This window comes from Macaca fascicularis, chromosome 6, assembly GCF_037993035.2.
Source record: "Macaca fascicularis isolate 582-1 chromosome 6, T2T-MFA8v1.1".
NCBI classification, from domain to species: Eukaryota; Metazoa; Chordata; class Mammalia; order Primates; family Cercopithecidae; genus Macaca; species Macaca fascicularis.
In genome coordinates, this window is record NC_088380.1 from 32,734,371 (window position 1) to 32,749,945 (window position 15,575).

Below are 15,575 nucleotides of genomic sequence, written 5' to 3' on the forward strand. Positions count from 1 at the left end.
TCCAGCCTAGGCAACAAGAGTGAAACTCCATCTCAAAATCTAAAAACAAAAGCAAAAAGATTAAAAGCAAGCTGATCCACAAGTAACTTAGTTGCTTACCAAGACAAAATTCAACACTCTTTAAAGAAAGACCATAAAATTCATCACTTAACATTCACAGTGTCCAGCATCCAAGTCAAAAAAAAAAAAACCACTAAACTTGCAAAGCAGCAAAACAGTGACCTAAAACTAGGAGTAAGGGGGAAGTCAACAGAAACAGTCCCAGTCTAGGCAACATGGTAAAACTCTGTCTCTACAAAAATATACAAGTTAGCCGGGGCCAGGCGTTGAGGGGGGTATGCTTGTAATCCCAGCACTTTGGGAGGCCAAGGTGAGCAGATCACTTGAGGTTAGGAGTTCAAGGCCAGCCTGGCCAACAAGGTGAAACCCCACCTCTACTAAAAATACAAAAATTAGCTGGGCATGATAGCAGGTGCCTGTAATCCTAGCTACTCGGGAGGCTGAGGCAGCAGAATCGCTTGAATCTGTGAGGCAGAGGTTGCAGTGAGTCGAGATTGCGCCACTGCACTCCAGCCTGGGTGACAAGAACATGACTCTGTCTCAAAAACAAAAACCCACAACAAAACAAAACAAAACAAAAACTGCTAGTGTCCTAGTGCAAGTTATCTTAATCTATTTCTCCATTTACTCATCTATAAGGTGAAAGTAACAAATTTATCAAGCTCATAGGGCTATCACGAGGATTAAATGATATATCAAGTTCTTAGAACAAAGTCTAACACATGGTGAGCTCTCAGTAAATGTTAGCTATTTGTGCAGAATAAACATTCTGGCAGAATTTAAAGTATTTATAATGTTCTAAGAACCCTGTTAGGTACTGAGAATACAAACATTAGGATATATCTCTAACCTTGAAGGAATTTAAAATCAAGTGAAAGTCACATTCATAATATATTACATATTAGAACCAACTATACTGGCCAGAAGAAAATGGGAATAGGGCCATAAGAACAATGTGAACAAAGTGCCTAGAGGGTAAGAAATGACTATGGTTTAATGTGATGGGGTATTTCATAGGAAAGTTACAGAAAAAAAGGATCTTCAAGCTAAATCTTGAAATCCAGCAGGATTCACCATATCCTAACAAAAGGGAGAGAAGCCTGAATTCCAGGCAAAAGAAACAACAAAGTACACAGGCAGCAGAATAGCATAAGCCCTGGAGTAGAGGCACACATCCTTCAACAGTGTGTAACTTCCATCTTTTTTTTTTTTGAGACGGAGTCTCGCTCTGTCGCCCAGGCTGGAGTGCAGTGGAGCGATCTCAGCTCACGCAAGCTCCGCCTCCTGGGTTCACGTCATTCTCCTGTCTCAGCCTCCCAAGTAGCTGGGACTACAGGTGCCCGCCACCACGCCCGGCTAATGTTTTGTATTTTTAGTAGAGACGGGGTTTCATCGTGTTAGCTGGGATGGTCTCGATCTCCTGACACATCATGATCCACCCGCCTCAGCCTCCCAAAGTGCTGGAGTTATAGGCGTGAGCCACTGCGCCCGGCCACTTCCATCTTTTTATAATTGTGTAAACCCAATGTCTCACCAATAAATAACTGCTGTATCTTTCAATAGTATGAGTTTTGCTTTTAGTTTTCTAACGTCAATGGCAGGTGTTAGACAGCCTAAGACACTAGGCTAGAATTGGGTAACTATTATGTTATATGACTTAGGGAAATTTAAACTAATGCAACATAAAATAATAAACAACCAAACTTACATAAAAGCCTATTTTAAAAACTACAGTTCAATCCTAAGATTAACTATGTAAAGAATAATTTGTTAAGTTATCAAAGTATTATCCCCTATCAATTTTAATTTGGTATCACAGACTTAATATGTTTATGTAGTCACAAAACCAAAGTATAGCAGAATAAATGACTCCCAAGCCATCCATTTTTATTTTACCTTCCAAAGCCAAATAGGAAGGAATTCTATGCTCCAGAGACATCTTAGCCAAACAACATCGACTGCCAAACAACGGGGGGGAAAATCAAGAAATGAATTATTCTGAGAGATCTACAGTTAAACTTCTCTTTGCAGCTCTCCACTCCCCCCAAAAAAATACCCCCTACCCCACACACACATCCCTCTAATGCTGCTCTATAATATATTTTTTCTCATGGGAAGTAAGTGGGATTACTAGTTTATGACTCCTGTCTCTTATACTGAACTTATGCTAAGGTTTATCCTCACCTTATCCTCAGTTAAAACTTACGTATTGCAAACAGTGAAAATTTACACTTAGTAAATTTTACAGAAGTTCCTGTGGAAATTTCCCAATTCCAAAGTATGCTAACTTACAGTTTAATGTTTCTAGTAAAAATGAGAAGAGCCTAAACACAGACCCACCTTCAAATAAAGTATTCCACTTATGACTGGACCTTCCTACTGGCAATCATTTCTGCCTCAAAGGAAGCAATAAAAAGGGAGCCAGCCACCATCTTATCTTGTAGTAATTCCCTGGGAAGAGGGTAAACCCATGTGCTCACTCCAACAAAGAGAAGATTATTCAGATCTCCTCAAGTGTTAGAAAAAAATGAAGAAATCTAAAGAGCAGAAGGCTAAAGCCATGTAGGAAATATCCCAAATGTTGTTTAACAGTATTTGTGGTACAGAAAAAAGGCACAAAGTAATAACCAAGTGGTCAAAGTATCTTGGTATTCCAGAATTTCTGCCTTTTCGAAGAATTAAGCTAAATCAAAAGAATAAAGTCACACCTGAGTTGAGCATAATTAAGACATCAGTGTAAGTGGGATGGGAAGACAATAGATGGATCTCTGAGGAAAAGATGCAATAAAAGTTTGACTAGCTTCTACAGATTTCGCTGCTTCAATTTTTAAAATAGTGAATACTTATGTTACTGTGATCCAAGCTGTTAGTCCTCAGTCCCTAAATTATTCACCATATATGTGAAAAGACTTTACAAGTCATACAAGCAAATTTAAAATGTAATTAATCTATTCATATTTACTTTTTTTGTAAAGGAAATTGTGAGAAGTAAATATGGAGAGGAAAAGTTATTTAAAGATTATTCATGTCCACTGCCCAACAATCGCTTCAGTGGAGAATGACATGCTGACAGGTACCTCAATCATTTCACTGCAAAGAACACTTATCTTCCTTGACATTGTGTTACAAAACTAAAAGCAGCTTTGGCCATAAATTTGGCAGTGTAGTGATTCCTTGTGACCAAACTGGTCAACCATGCCTTAAGATTTCAGAAGCTAAAAAATATTCTTTAACAGTAGGCTTAGCCTGGGCAACATGATGAAACCCCATCTCTACCAAAAAAATACAAAAATTAGCTGGGCATGGTGGTACATGCCTGTAGTCCCAGCTACCTGGGAGGCTGAGGCAGGAGGATCAACTGAGCCTGGGAGGTCAAGACTGCAGTAACTGCATCACTGCCCTAAAGCCTGGGTGATGGCGAGACTTTATCTCAGAGACAAAACAAAACAAAGTACAGTAGTCTCTCAACTTGTGTCAAGTCAAACATATGTATACTTTTAAATTATTAGAAAATGTTGGCCGGGCACGGTGGTTCACACCTGTAATCCCAGCACTTTGGGAGGCCGAGGCAGGCAGATCACGAGGTCAGGAGATCGAGACCATCCTGGCTAACACAGTGAAACCCCGTCTCTACTAAAAATGCAAAAAATTAGCCGGGTGTGGCGGCGGGAGCCTGTAGTCCCAGCTACTTGGAAGGCTGAGGCAGGAGAACAGCGTGAACCCAGGAGGTGGAGCTTGCAGTGAGCCGAGATCGCACCACTGCACTCCAGCCTGGGCAACTGAGTGAGACTCTGTCTCAAAAAAAAAACAAAAACAGAAAATATTTAAAATTTATCAACAGTCTTTTTTGTTTGTTTTGTTTTTTTTGAGACAGACTCTCGCTCTGTCACCCAGGCTGGGGTGCAGTGGCGCGATCTCGGCTCACTGCAAGCTCCACCTCCCGGGTTCACACCATTCTCCTGCCTCAGCTTCCCGAGTAGCTGGGACCACAGGCGCCCACCACCACGCTCGGTTAATTTTTTGTATTTTTAGTAGAGACAGGGTTTCACTGTGTTAGCCAGGATGGTCTCTATCTCCTGACATCGTGATCCACCCACCTCGGCCTCCCAAAGTGCTGGGATCACAGGTGTGAGCCACCGCCCCTGGCCAACAGTTTTAACATGTATACATGTACAGTATAAATAATAATAAAATGAGCCCCTGGGTATCCTCTACCCTAGGTAAATAAACTGTTCTTTATTAAAACATTCCTTGGCTTCTCGGCAAGGAATCCCTCTGAACAAGTACATTTCTTTCTTTGCATTTCATTCTTACCCTTCAAAGGCCTAATCTAAGTTTCACTTCCTCTTGTAATTACTAAAGTTCCCAAGGATTTTTCTTTTCTCTGAACTACTGAACTTTCAGAGAACCACACTGTCAAACTCTCATCTGTTAAATTATTAGATGTATAAAACTGTTCCTCAAATGGATTTTAAGATTCTTTCAGTCTGGGAGCACCTTTTAAATTTCATAGCACATATGTCAATAACTAGTGCAGTAACTAGTGTTTGATACCACACCGCATATTGAAGCAACAGAAAATTTTTAAAAATCTAAAATCAGCAAACTAGCCAAATAACTGTATGCCTAAATATAGTAAAAACGGTAAAAGTTACCTTATATATATTTTACTACAACTAAAAAATCAGCAAGCTGGTATCTTGATACTTTCAATTAGGTGAGTAGTAGATATTTTTTCTTTTCTTCTTTTTACATGTTATTTGCCAGGAGATATTTTCTTATTTTCTTAACTTTAAAAAAAATGTCCTTTTTTTCCTTCTCCCACTCTGGATTCTGTTCCTTTATTCTGAAGTGGCAGCATTCCCAATATATGTCAAGAGCAAGCAACTCAAGTACTACAGGCAATGTTCTGGCATCAATAGCCAAGCTAAAACTCACAGGATATTGTTTTTTAAAGAACCTTGGTAAGTATTAGTCTCACATTTTACCCAAATTTCTAATCCAAATAGACATTGTTTTGCAAAATCCTAACTGTATTTACATACTTGTGAGAAAGGCTTTTAGACTTCTCATCTTTTCACTGCTTAATCAAGTGGGGACAGTGCAACAGCAGCCAAAGGTGAGAACCAAGTTCAGTTAGCATTTATATTGATAAGCTTCATTTACAAAATGTTACTTAACAGTTAAGTGTAAGATGGATTTCAGAACAGGAAAGTGAAGGCAAAGCCCACTCTACATTCCACAAAAAGAATCTTTAGCACTGTAACAAATCTGCCAAAAAAAATTCACCACAACTTTGAGAAACCCTTCTTTTGGTCAGTTGGGAACCAAATTACAAATTCTAATTTGCAACACCAGAAGCAGTCATGGGCCAACACTGGCAGCAGAACATGAGAAAGATCCAAAGACTGGTTAAGCCAATGCTCTCTAGACAATGTACAAAATGATCCATCACAGTATAAACATTATTAGTAGTTCTATTTCTATCTTAAAACATTATGTTTGCTAATATTTAACATATAGAGTTGACATTAACACCCTGAGTCTGTTAGATGGCTGCATGTCACTAATAGGCATACATGAGAGGCTAACTCAGAAAGCACTGACAATGTGATGGGTATTTGTGATAATTAAGTGAATTTGCAGGTAATATCATCTAGTTTTAACCAAACAAGCCCTCATCAAACGGGCAAAGTAATTTTAAAAGATTCTTGCAAAAGAAATTACAACTGAAGACAACTCTAATAAGCATAAAGGGGGGAAAAGTGTAAGTCAGAGTTACTCTCACTCAATGAGATAAAAAGGAAAATTAGAGCTACAAGAGGGTTATCCAACAAAAATGCAAATTTATCAAGAATACGTTTATGTTCTCTACCAATAAGAAAAAAGAATGAACCTTACCCTAAGTGTAAAGTGCCCATTATTGCCCTGTTAGCTAAAAATGGTGTGTACTTAATTTTTAAATAAACAAATAAATACAGGCTGAGCATGGAGACTCATGCTTACAGTCCCAGCGCTCAGGGAAGCCCCGACGGAGCACCACTTGAGGCCAGGAGCTCAAGACAACCCTGAGCAACACAGCAAGGTCCTATCTCTACAAAAAATAATTTTTTTCTTGAGATGGGGTCTTACTCTGTCAGCCAGGCTGGAGTGCAGTGCCATTATCTTGGCTCACTGCAACCTCTGTCTCCTAGGCTCAAGCAATTCTCCCACCTCAGCTTCCCAAGTAGCTGGGACCACAGGCATGTGCCACTACATCCGGCTAATGTTCTGTATTTTTTGGTAAAAACAGGGTTTCACCAGGTTGTCCAGGCTGGTCTTGGAACTCCTGAGCTCAGGAGATTCACCCACCTCAGCCCCCCAAGGTACTGGGATTACAGGCATGAGCCACCATGCCTAGCCAAAAAATAAAATTTGAAAAAACCTAGCGAGGCATGGTGGCACACACCTGTAGTCTTAGCTACTCTAGAGGCTGAGGCAGAGGCTGTAGATCACTTGAGCCCAGGAGTTAGTTCAAGGTTACAGTGAGTTAGGATCATGCCACTGCACTCCAGCCTAGGCAACAGAGTGAGACCGTGTCTCTTAAAAAGAAAAATATTTATGTATAAACAAAATCAGCTGGTCCAAGTATAGCAGTTAATTACAGCTAACTGATCACAGTTAGATTTCTTTGTTCCCTCCCACTCACACTGCTTCACTTGACTAGTCCCCCAACCCCTAAAAAAACCTCTTTTACTGACAGAATATCCCCATAATAGGACTTTTAGAAATCCTGCTTATCTATAAGAAAACTCACATCATGTTAATATAAAGATAACTTTAACATAAATGTCATAGTCCTCCACGCTATCAACCAAACTTTTCACATACTCCTCCCTAAGTTTGCACTTCCTGTCTCCTTGCAGTTAGGGGAGACTGTGTGATTTGCTCTGATCAATGAAATGTGAACCACATGTCATTTATAATTAGAAACTTAAAAGCCAGAGTGATGTGCTATGCTATTCCTCCTTTCATGACAGTGACTGATGCTGCTCCAGGTGGTGGTGGCTCCATCTGCCTGGCTGCCAGAGTGAGGATGAGGTAGCCTGTGACTGAATGACAGCCTGAATGAGAAATGAATGGTTGTTTTAAGCAACTGAGGTTTTGGGGTTTGTTACTACCACAGCTTAACCTAGCCTATCCAGATTAAGGTAGCATGTGGTAATTTTGATAAAGAACACAGGAGCTCTAAGAAAAGAATATTACCTTCTCATTCTGTATCTATTCAGTATTGTTAAAGAGAATGAAATTTTATAAAAACCATTACTTCTTCACTCTATGACTGATAACTTTCAAGTGTGCCTAAATAACTAAACATGCTTCTAGCTATGTTGTATAGTTCCTTTCTAAAGGATTTAAACTTTTACATAATCTTTTAAACAGAAATTGGTTTTTGGTTTATTCACAGAAGCTTACCACTAAGTAATTCAATCCAGTTCTGGACCGTTTCTGGAGGCTGAGTTTCCTTAACATGCTTCAGAGCTTCATCAAGAAGAACATCCCCTGTTGGAGCATCCGACTTACAGATTACCTAAAAAGAAAGCAAAAAGAATGAAAAGATGCACTGATGCCTTTTCTGACTTGATCTCATTAAATGAAAACTAAACAATTATATAAATAATTCATTATGCTTAAAGCCTCAAGCGTTCATGTAATACCAAAGTTCAGATTTTAAAGTACTTTTATGTTAAGGAAATCCAATACTTAACCTAACCAGATTAGACATAATAATGAATGAAAACTGGCTGGACTCAGTAGCTCATGCCTGAATCCCAGGGAGAGGCTGAAGCAAGCAGATCACTTGAAGCCAGGAGTTCAATACCAGCCTGGCCCCACATGGCGAAACCCTGTCTCTACTAAAAATACAAAAATTAGCCAGGTGTGGTGGTGCACACCTGTAATCCCAGCTACTCGGGTAGCTGAGGTGGGAGAGTCATTCAAACCCAGGAGGCAGAGGTTGCAGTAAGCCAAGATCACGCCGCTGTACTCCAGCCTGGATGACAGAGTGAGACTCTGTCTCAAAGGGAAAAGAAAAGAAAGCTACTAGCCGGGCATGGTGGCTCATTCCTGTAATCCAAGCACTTTGGGAGGCCAAGGCAAGTGGATCTCCTGAGGTCAGGAGTTCAAGACCAGCCTGGCCAAAATGATGAAACCCCATCTCTACTAAAAACACAAAAAATTAGCTGGGCATGGTGGTGGGTACCTTAATCCCAGCTACTATGGAGGTTGAGGTAGGAGAATTGCTTGAACCCAGGAGGCAGAGGTTGCAGTGGGTCGAGATCGTGCCACTGCACTCTAGCCTGGGCAACAAGAGGAAAACTCCGTCCCCCGCCCCCCCGAAAAAAAAAAAACAACTACTGTGCAATAATTAGTAAAGCAACATGCTAGGACAGTTTATACTCACTGACTCTTTTCATCAGTGAACCTTGGACTATGTGATCCAGAAATTCATTTAAGCATTATTATTAGTTCCAAAAATAAGACTAAATTATAATTAAGAATTCAGTACAGGTTGAACATCCCTAATTTGAAAATCCGAACTCCTTCAAAATCTGAAACTTTTTGAGCACCAACATGCATCCATTGGAATATTCTGGATTTTAAATTTTCAGGTCAGGAATGCTTAAGTATAATAAAATATTCCAAAATCCAAAAAATTCCAAAATCTTAAAACATTTCTGTTCTCAAGCATTTCAGACATAGGGTATTCAACCTTATATTATAAAGGTGGTATTTCACATCAGTGAAGAAACGAATTTTTAAATAAATGTCATTAAAACTGGCTAACAAATTAGGAGCAAAAATTAAGACTTGGCTCTTCTGAGCTTATATTGCAATAAAAGATAAAGATTTAAATAGGAAATATAATTTTAGAGGTAAGAAAGGTTTCTTGGTTCCTTTTTTTTGGAAACGGAGTTTTGCTCTTGTCACACAGGCTGGAGTACAGTGGTGCAGTCTCTGCTCACTGCAAACCTCCACCTCCCCAGTATAGGCGATTCTGCTGCCTCAGCCTCCCGAGTAGCTGGAATAATAGGCATGCACCATCACGCCTGGCTAATTTTGTATTTTTAGTAGGGACAGGATTTCTCCAAGTTGGTCAGGCTGGTCTCGAACTCCCAACCTCAGGTAATCCACCTACCTCGGCCGCCCAAAGTGTTGGGATTACAGGCATGAGCCACTGCACCTGGTCCTGAAAGGTTTCTTTAAAAATTGTCCCCACTAGCAGAAAGCTTAAAGAAATTATCAATAGCTTTGATTACATACATTTTTTAAATACTGCAACTTTCTTTTAAAAAGCTACGCTGAGGCTGGGGGCGGTGGTTCACTTCTATAATCCCAGCACTTTGGGAGGCCAAGGTGGGTGGATCACCTGAGGTCAGGAGTTCGAGACCAGCCTGGCCAACATGGTGAAACCTGGTCTCTACTAATAATACAAAAATTAGCCAGGCGTGGTGGCACACACCTGTAAACCCAGCTACTCGGGAGGCTGAGGCAGGAGAATCGCTTGAACCCGGGAGGTGGAGGTTGCAGTGACCCAAGATTGCACCATTGCACTCCAGCCTGGGTGACAAGAACAAAACTCTGTTTCTAAAAAAAAGCTACATTGAGATATAGAATCCATTTTAAAAGTGGAAAAATCCAGAGGGAGGGATGGAAGGGAAAATGTTACACTGCTTTAGACAAGTATTAGATCCCTATAGCCTTCATTCACGTTGTTGGCTGAGCTATAAATTTCTAGATAAAATTCCACAATATCAAAATTAAATCCATTGTATTATTTTATAATGTTAGCTCTTTAAATGTTATAAAATTTAACATTACTTTTTTTTTTTTTTTTTTTTTGAGATGGAGTCTCGCTCTGTTGCCTGGCCTAGAGTGCAATGGTGCGATCTCAGCTCACTGCAACCTCCACCTCCTGGGTTCAAGCAATTATCCTGCCTCAGACTCCCAAATAGCTGGGATTACAGGCGCACACCAACACACCCGGCTAATTTTTGTATTTTTAGTAATATTTTGTATTTAGTAGAGAGTTTCATCAAGTTGGCCAGGCTGGTCTTGAACTCCTGACCTTGTGATCTGCCCACCTCGTCCTCCCAAAGTGCTGGAATTACAGGCATGAGCCACCGTGCGCAGCCAATTTAACGTTACTTTTAAAATGTGATAGTCCTCTCTTAAACTTGTCCTCAAAGTGTCCTTTACTTTGTCAATTTATAAAAAATTAAAAATATACATACAGTATCTACCTCTGTGACATCATGACCAGTCGAAATATAAAAATACAATACAAGCCACAAATCTATTCTTAAATTTTCTAGTAGTTATATTTTAGAAGGAAAAAAAGGCAAAATTAATTTTAATATTTTGATTTAACCAAATACAACCAAAATATTAACATACAATAAGTATTTTTAAATTGAGGTATTTAATATATTTTTCCATACTAAAACCAAAAATCCAGTGTATTCAGTGTATGTTTTTATTAACACCATATGTCAATGTGCAGTAGTCAAATTTCAAGTGCTTAAGTGTCTGGCTCATAGATGTATGTAGCTAGCAGCTACCATATTGAACATACAGACCATTTTCATCATCAAACAAAGTTCCATCAAACAGTGCTATTCTAGACCATGCTTTCAGTAAAGGGTGAGAGAGCACAAGAAAATAAAGCAGAGCCTCAAGAGAAAAAGTTACATCTAAATACTGTGGCCATGCCACCACTTCTTACATCCCACTCATTCCTTTTATTTATTGCAATTTGGCCTCAGAGCTTGCCCACGCACATCCGTTTGCAACGGATCTTATGTCAGGGACACCATAGCCTGGGTACAGGTGAATCACTTTTTCTTATGAAGTTCTGTCCCCTAAATCTCCCTCAAATATATCACTTTTTTTCCCATCACCTTGCCATTATAGTCAGCCTTCCGTATCTACAGATGCTACCAACTGAGGATCAAAAACATTCAGGAAAAATAATACAAATTTAAAAACACAGTGTAACAATTGTTTACACAGCATTTACATTGTATTAGGTATTGTAAGTCATCTGGGGATGATATAAAGTATAGGAGAGGATGTGCATAGGTTATATGCACACACTACAAAATTTTATATAAGAAACTTGAGCATCCATAGATTTTGATATTTGAGGGGAGTCCTAGAACCACTTGCCCACAGATACTGAGGGACAACTATATTCTGGTCTGCCTAATCAGGTTGTTTTTCACTTGGATTAAGATAAGCCTCTTAACTAATTTCCCTAAACTAGTTTTAGCCTTTTCAATCCATTATCCTCACTGATCTTTCTAACAGGGAAATCTTACCATGGCATTCCACTGCTTCTGCTTACAACTTGTCAGTGACTCGAGTTAGTTCTAATTTCTTTTAAAAATTCAGTAGTAGGTGTGGTTCACAAATAAACATGTTCTATTCAAACATGTAATTTTTATTTAGCTTCTTTTTTTGGGGGGACGGGAGACATTCCTAAATATAAATAGATGATCAAGGATAACATGTGAAAGAAAGTTTCCAACACAGAAGAGACCAAAAAAAGAAAATAAGAACTCTGAAGAAACAGATATAATACAGACGAAGGAAATTTTCAAAAAACGTGTGATATCCCCAGAAGTCTAAAAGAAGGTATTACACCCATAAAACAAACTACGATTTTTTAAAAAGGAAGCTCATGGAAATCAAAAACACAAGAGCCACAATAAAACCTCAACAGAAAGGTTAGAAGACAACTCTTTAAGAGTAGCCAAGGTAGTCCCAGCTACTCGGGAGGCTGAGGCAGGAGAATGGTGTGAACCTGGAAGGCGGAGCTTGCAGTGAGCCAAGATCGTGCCACTGCGCTCCAGCCTGGGCTACAGAGCGAGACTCCTTCTCAAAAAAAAAAAAAAAAAAAAAAATAGTAGTCAAGAAGTCCATATCCAATTTAGAGTTCTAGAAAAATAGAGGGCAAAAGACATGAGAAATACAAGTTTTCAAAACCAAAATATACACATTTCCAGACTGAAAAAATTAATGCATAATGAATTTAAAATGACCCACATTAAAGCATATCGTACAATTTCAGAACACCTACAAGGATAACAGAAGATTCCAAATGCTTCTAGAGGAAAAAAAACAACAATAAGATTGAAAAATCAGAAGGAGCCCTGGCACACTGGCTCACACCCGTAATCCCAGCTCTTTGCGAGGCCAAGGCATGAGGATCACTTGAACCCAAGCATTCAAGACCAGCCTGGACAATAAAGTAAGACCTTATCTCTAACAAAAATGTTTTTAAAAAAATTAGCCCGGAGGCTGGGCGCGGTGGCTCACGCCTGTAATCTCAGCACTTTGGGAGGCAGGTGGATCATTTGAGGTCAAGAGTTCGAGACCAGCCTGACCAATATGGTGAAACCCCATCTCTACTAAAAATACAAAAAAAAAAAAAATTGGCCGGGTGTGGTGGTGCATGCCTGTAGTCCCATCTACTAGGGAGGCTGGAGCAGGAGAATCGCTTGAATCCGGGAGGCGGAGATTGCAGTGAGCTGAGATGGCACCAACTGCACTCTGGCCTGGGTGACAGAGCAACACTTGGTGTCAAAAAAAAAAAAAAAAATTAGCCAGGCATGATGGCACATACCTATGTAGTCCCAGCTACTTGGAAGGCAGAGGTTGCAGTGAACCAAGATCATACCAACCACCCTCCAGCCCGGGAAATGGTGTGAGACACTGTATCCAAAAAAAAAAAAAAGGAAAAGAAAATCAGAAGGGCACCAGATTCGAATAGCAACTCTATATACTAGAAAACAATGGGCTGGGCATGGTAGCTCACACTTGTAATCCTAGTACTTTGGGAGGCCCATGGCGAGCGGACCACTTGAGCCCAGGAATTTGAGAGCAGCCCAGGCAACATGGCGAAACCCTCTACAAAACATACAAAAATTAGCTGGGTGTGGCAGTAGACGCCTGTAGTCCCAGCTACTTGGGAGGCTGAGACAAGAAAATCACTTGAACCAGGGAAGCAGGGGTTGCAGTAAGCTGAGATCACGCCACTACACTCCAGCCTGGGTGACAGAGCAAGACTCTGTCTCAAAAAAAAAAAAAAAAAAAATGCATGAATGGTGTTCTTCCCTACAGAACTATTATTCTCTATAGCTTATCAATCAAGAAGTGTTCAGCTCTGACCTAAAACTTTTAGATTCATTAGGACACTGATTGAGGAAAAAAACTAGTTTTGAAACACCATGCTCAAGAAACACAATGACAAACCAGAAGAAAATCAGTCTTGAATATTTGAGATTGAGGTTTAAGTTAAATTACCTCTATTATACCAGAGAAGCACCTACACAGACTTTCACAGACAGGTATCTGAAAAGTACTCATAATCTGATGAAAAGATCAATAGCCTATGCATAAATTGCACAGTAACACTTTTGAGTTTTTAATGTCAAATCTTTCAAAACCATGGCTTTTAAAAGCAGCAAATGAAGTCTAAAATCTTTCTGAAGATGTAAGATCCAGTGGCCAGTTACCTTAATAATGAATTACATTATTCATTGTAGGTACAAAGAACCAGAAAACCAAGAATGCAAAAAAGATATGGAAATACAATAGAATAAAGACAACTTTAATATCAACTTCCGCTTTCATTTTTGAAAGCTATTAGTAAAAGCATACATTTTAAGTAGTACAACCTCTTTAAAAAGAAAGTTACTCAGCACTCCTCTTACCTTTCTTGTTAATAGACTTTTACGTCTCATTCCACAAGCCTCTAGTTGTAACCTTCCTCTCAATGCTAATTCAATTAACATACAGCCACGTAATCCAGATGATATACAGTCATTCCAAAATGATGTGTAACCCTGTTAAAAAAAGAAGAAATAAAACAAAATAGCTAATTTACCTTGAATTCACAGTCAAAAACAAATATTCTCAGCCAAAGTCCTATTTGATGCCTTTTACCTTTCTTGTATTTCTATAACAACATACTGAAAAAATACAATTAACATAAATTATTAATCGATAATTTTCAGGGGCTTATCTTTCCACCACTTATTCTTATATACAAACAACAAATAACTTTAGAGGTCAAAAGTTTAGAAATATAACTCACATTTCACTAAGCTGTGTTTATTAGGTTCTTTCAGAACCCTGCAAACTCCAAGGAATACTCAGTTAATCTCCGATTATAGTGATTTATTATATGTGGACAAGTTAAGAAGCTCAGGGAAAGGCAACCTAGCCAATTTAGCTTCACTGAGAATTAGAATACCATCCATTTATTGCTGTTTAGGATAAAACCACAAGGTTAATCCGAGTGCTTTGGGAGGCGGAGCCAAGACGATGGCTTGAGCCCAGGAGTTTGAGACCAGCCTGGACAACATAGTGAGATCCTGTTTCTATCAAAAAAAAATCAATTAGCCAGGTATGGTGGTACACACCTGTAGTCCCAGCTACTAAGGAGGCTAAGGCAGGAGGACCACTGTGTCCAAGAGTTCAAGGCTACAGTGAGCAATGATTACACCGACACACTGCAGCCTGGGCGAAACTGTGAGACATTGTGTCTTAAATACACACACTGTTAATTTTGTAAGAATATATTAGAAAAACACATACGGGCCCACAAACAAACGGATGGCTATATGCCTAAAATTCTGAATAATAAACAGTATAACAATCAGATCGGCCCCAAGAGACAATGTAAGGGCAGCATCCATGGCGGAAGAACAGCCAGACATAAGGAGGTTGATAGACATCTAGAGATATGGGATACTGGTCAAGCAGACATCACCAGATGAGGTCAGGGCACTGTAACAGCAAATAACTGGAGTTGTTCAAATTATAAAGCCACAAATCTTGGCAGGAGGGTTGCCAGCTATCAATTTAACATCCCAGTTCTCATGAGACAGCAGAAGCTATAAATAATTCTCATTAAGGCTCAGAACAGGTAACATAATTTTGGTAGAACAGGCCAACTGAATCTCTGAAGAATGGAGGGCCCAGGATTAGGAAGGCCTGGCCCTCACCTCTGGCACTTTTCCAAGGTCAATCCTGGCAGTTTGCCAGGCCAGAGTAGTGAGCTTGTATTTCAGAAGATGACTGACCACTGAGGTCCATCAAACTTCATTTTTGATACAAGGAGTTAAATTCGCCTCACTAAGCCACCACTTCTGAGAATGTGACCTTTGGAAAAATAACAATTTAGATTAAAGGAGGCACAAGGGGATAAACAAAAACATCAGTGTTAAGAGATCAATTTAAATGTGAGGCAGAAGAAGCAGACACTGACTGGATTTTAGGGAATCATTTTAAAATTAGTGTTGGGGTCTGATCAAATGAAGATCAGCAGAGATTTAGCAAAGTGGCTAATAATACCAGTAGTTTATAGAGGTTAGGTAAAATGTGTGGCTTCTGTGTCCATGAAATTAAAGCCCTACGAAGCCTGAGAATGAATTCCACATGAAATTAAAGTTACAGATATCTGGCTT

General features: G+C 39.5%; 1 protein-coding gene across 1 annotated transcript in view; it reads right to left on the bottom strand.

Annotated features, from left to right (window-relative positions):
• Positions 1-15,575, bottom strand: part of GOLPH3 (golgi phosphoprotein 3) — a 57,721-nt gene that overhangs the window by 3,920 nt on the left and 38,226 nt on the right. The window contains exons 2-3 of the mRNA XM_005556650.4: positions 13,818-13,949; positions 7,516-7,630 (exon numbers count right to left, since the gene is read on the bottom strand). Of these exons, the coding sequence (XP_005556707.1) occupies positions 7,516-7,630; positions 13,818-13,949 (247 nt within the window). The remainder of the gene's footprint in view (positions 1-7,515; positions 7,631-13,817; positions 13,950-15,575) is intronic.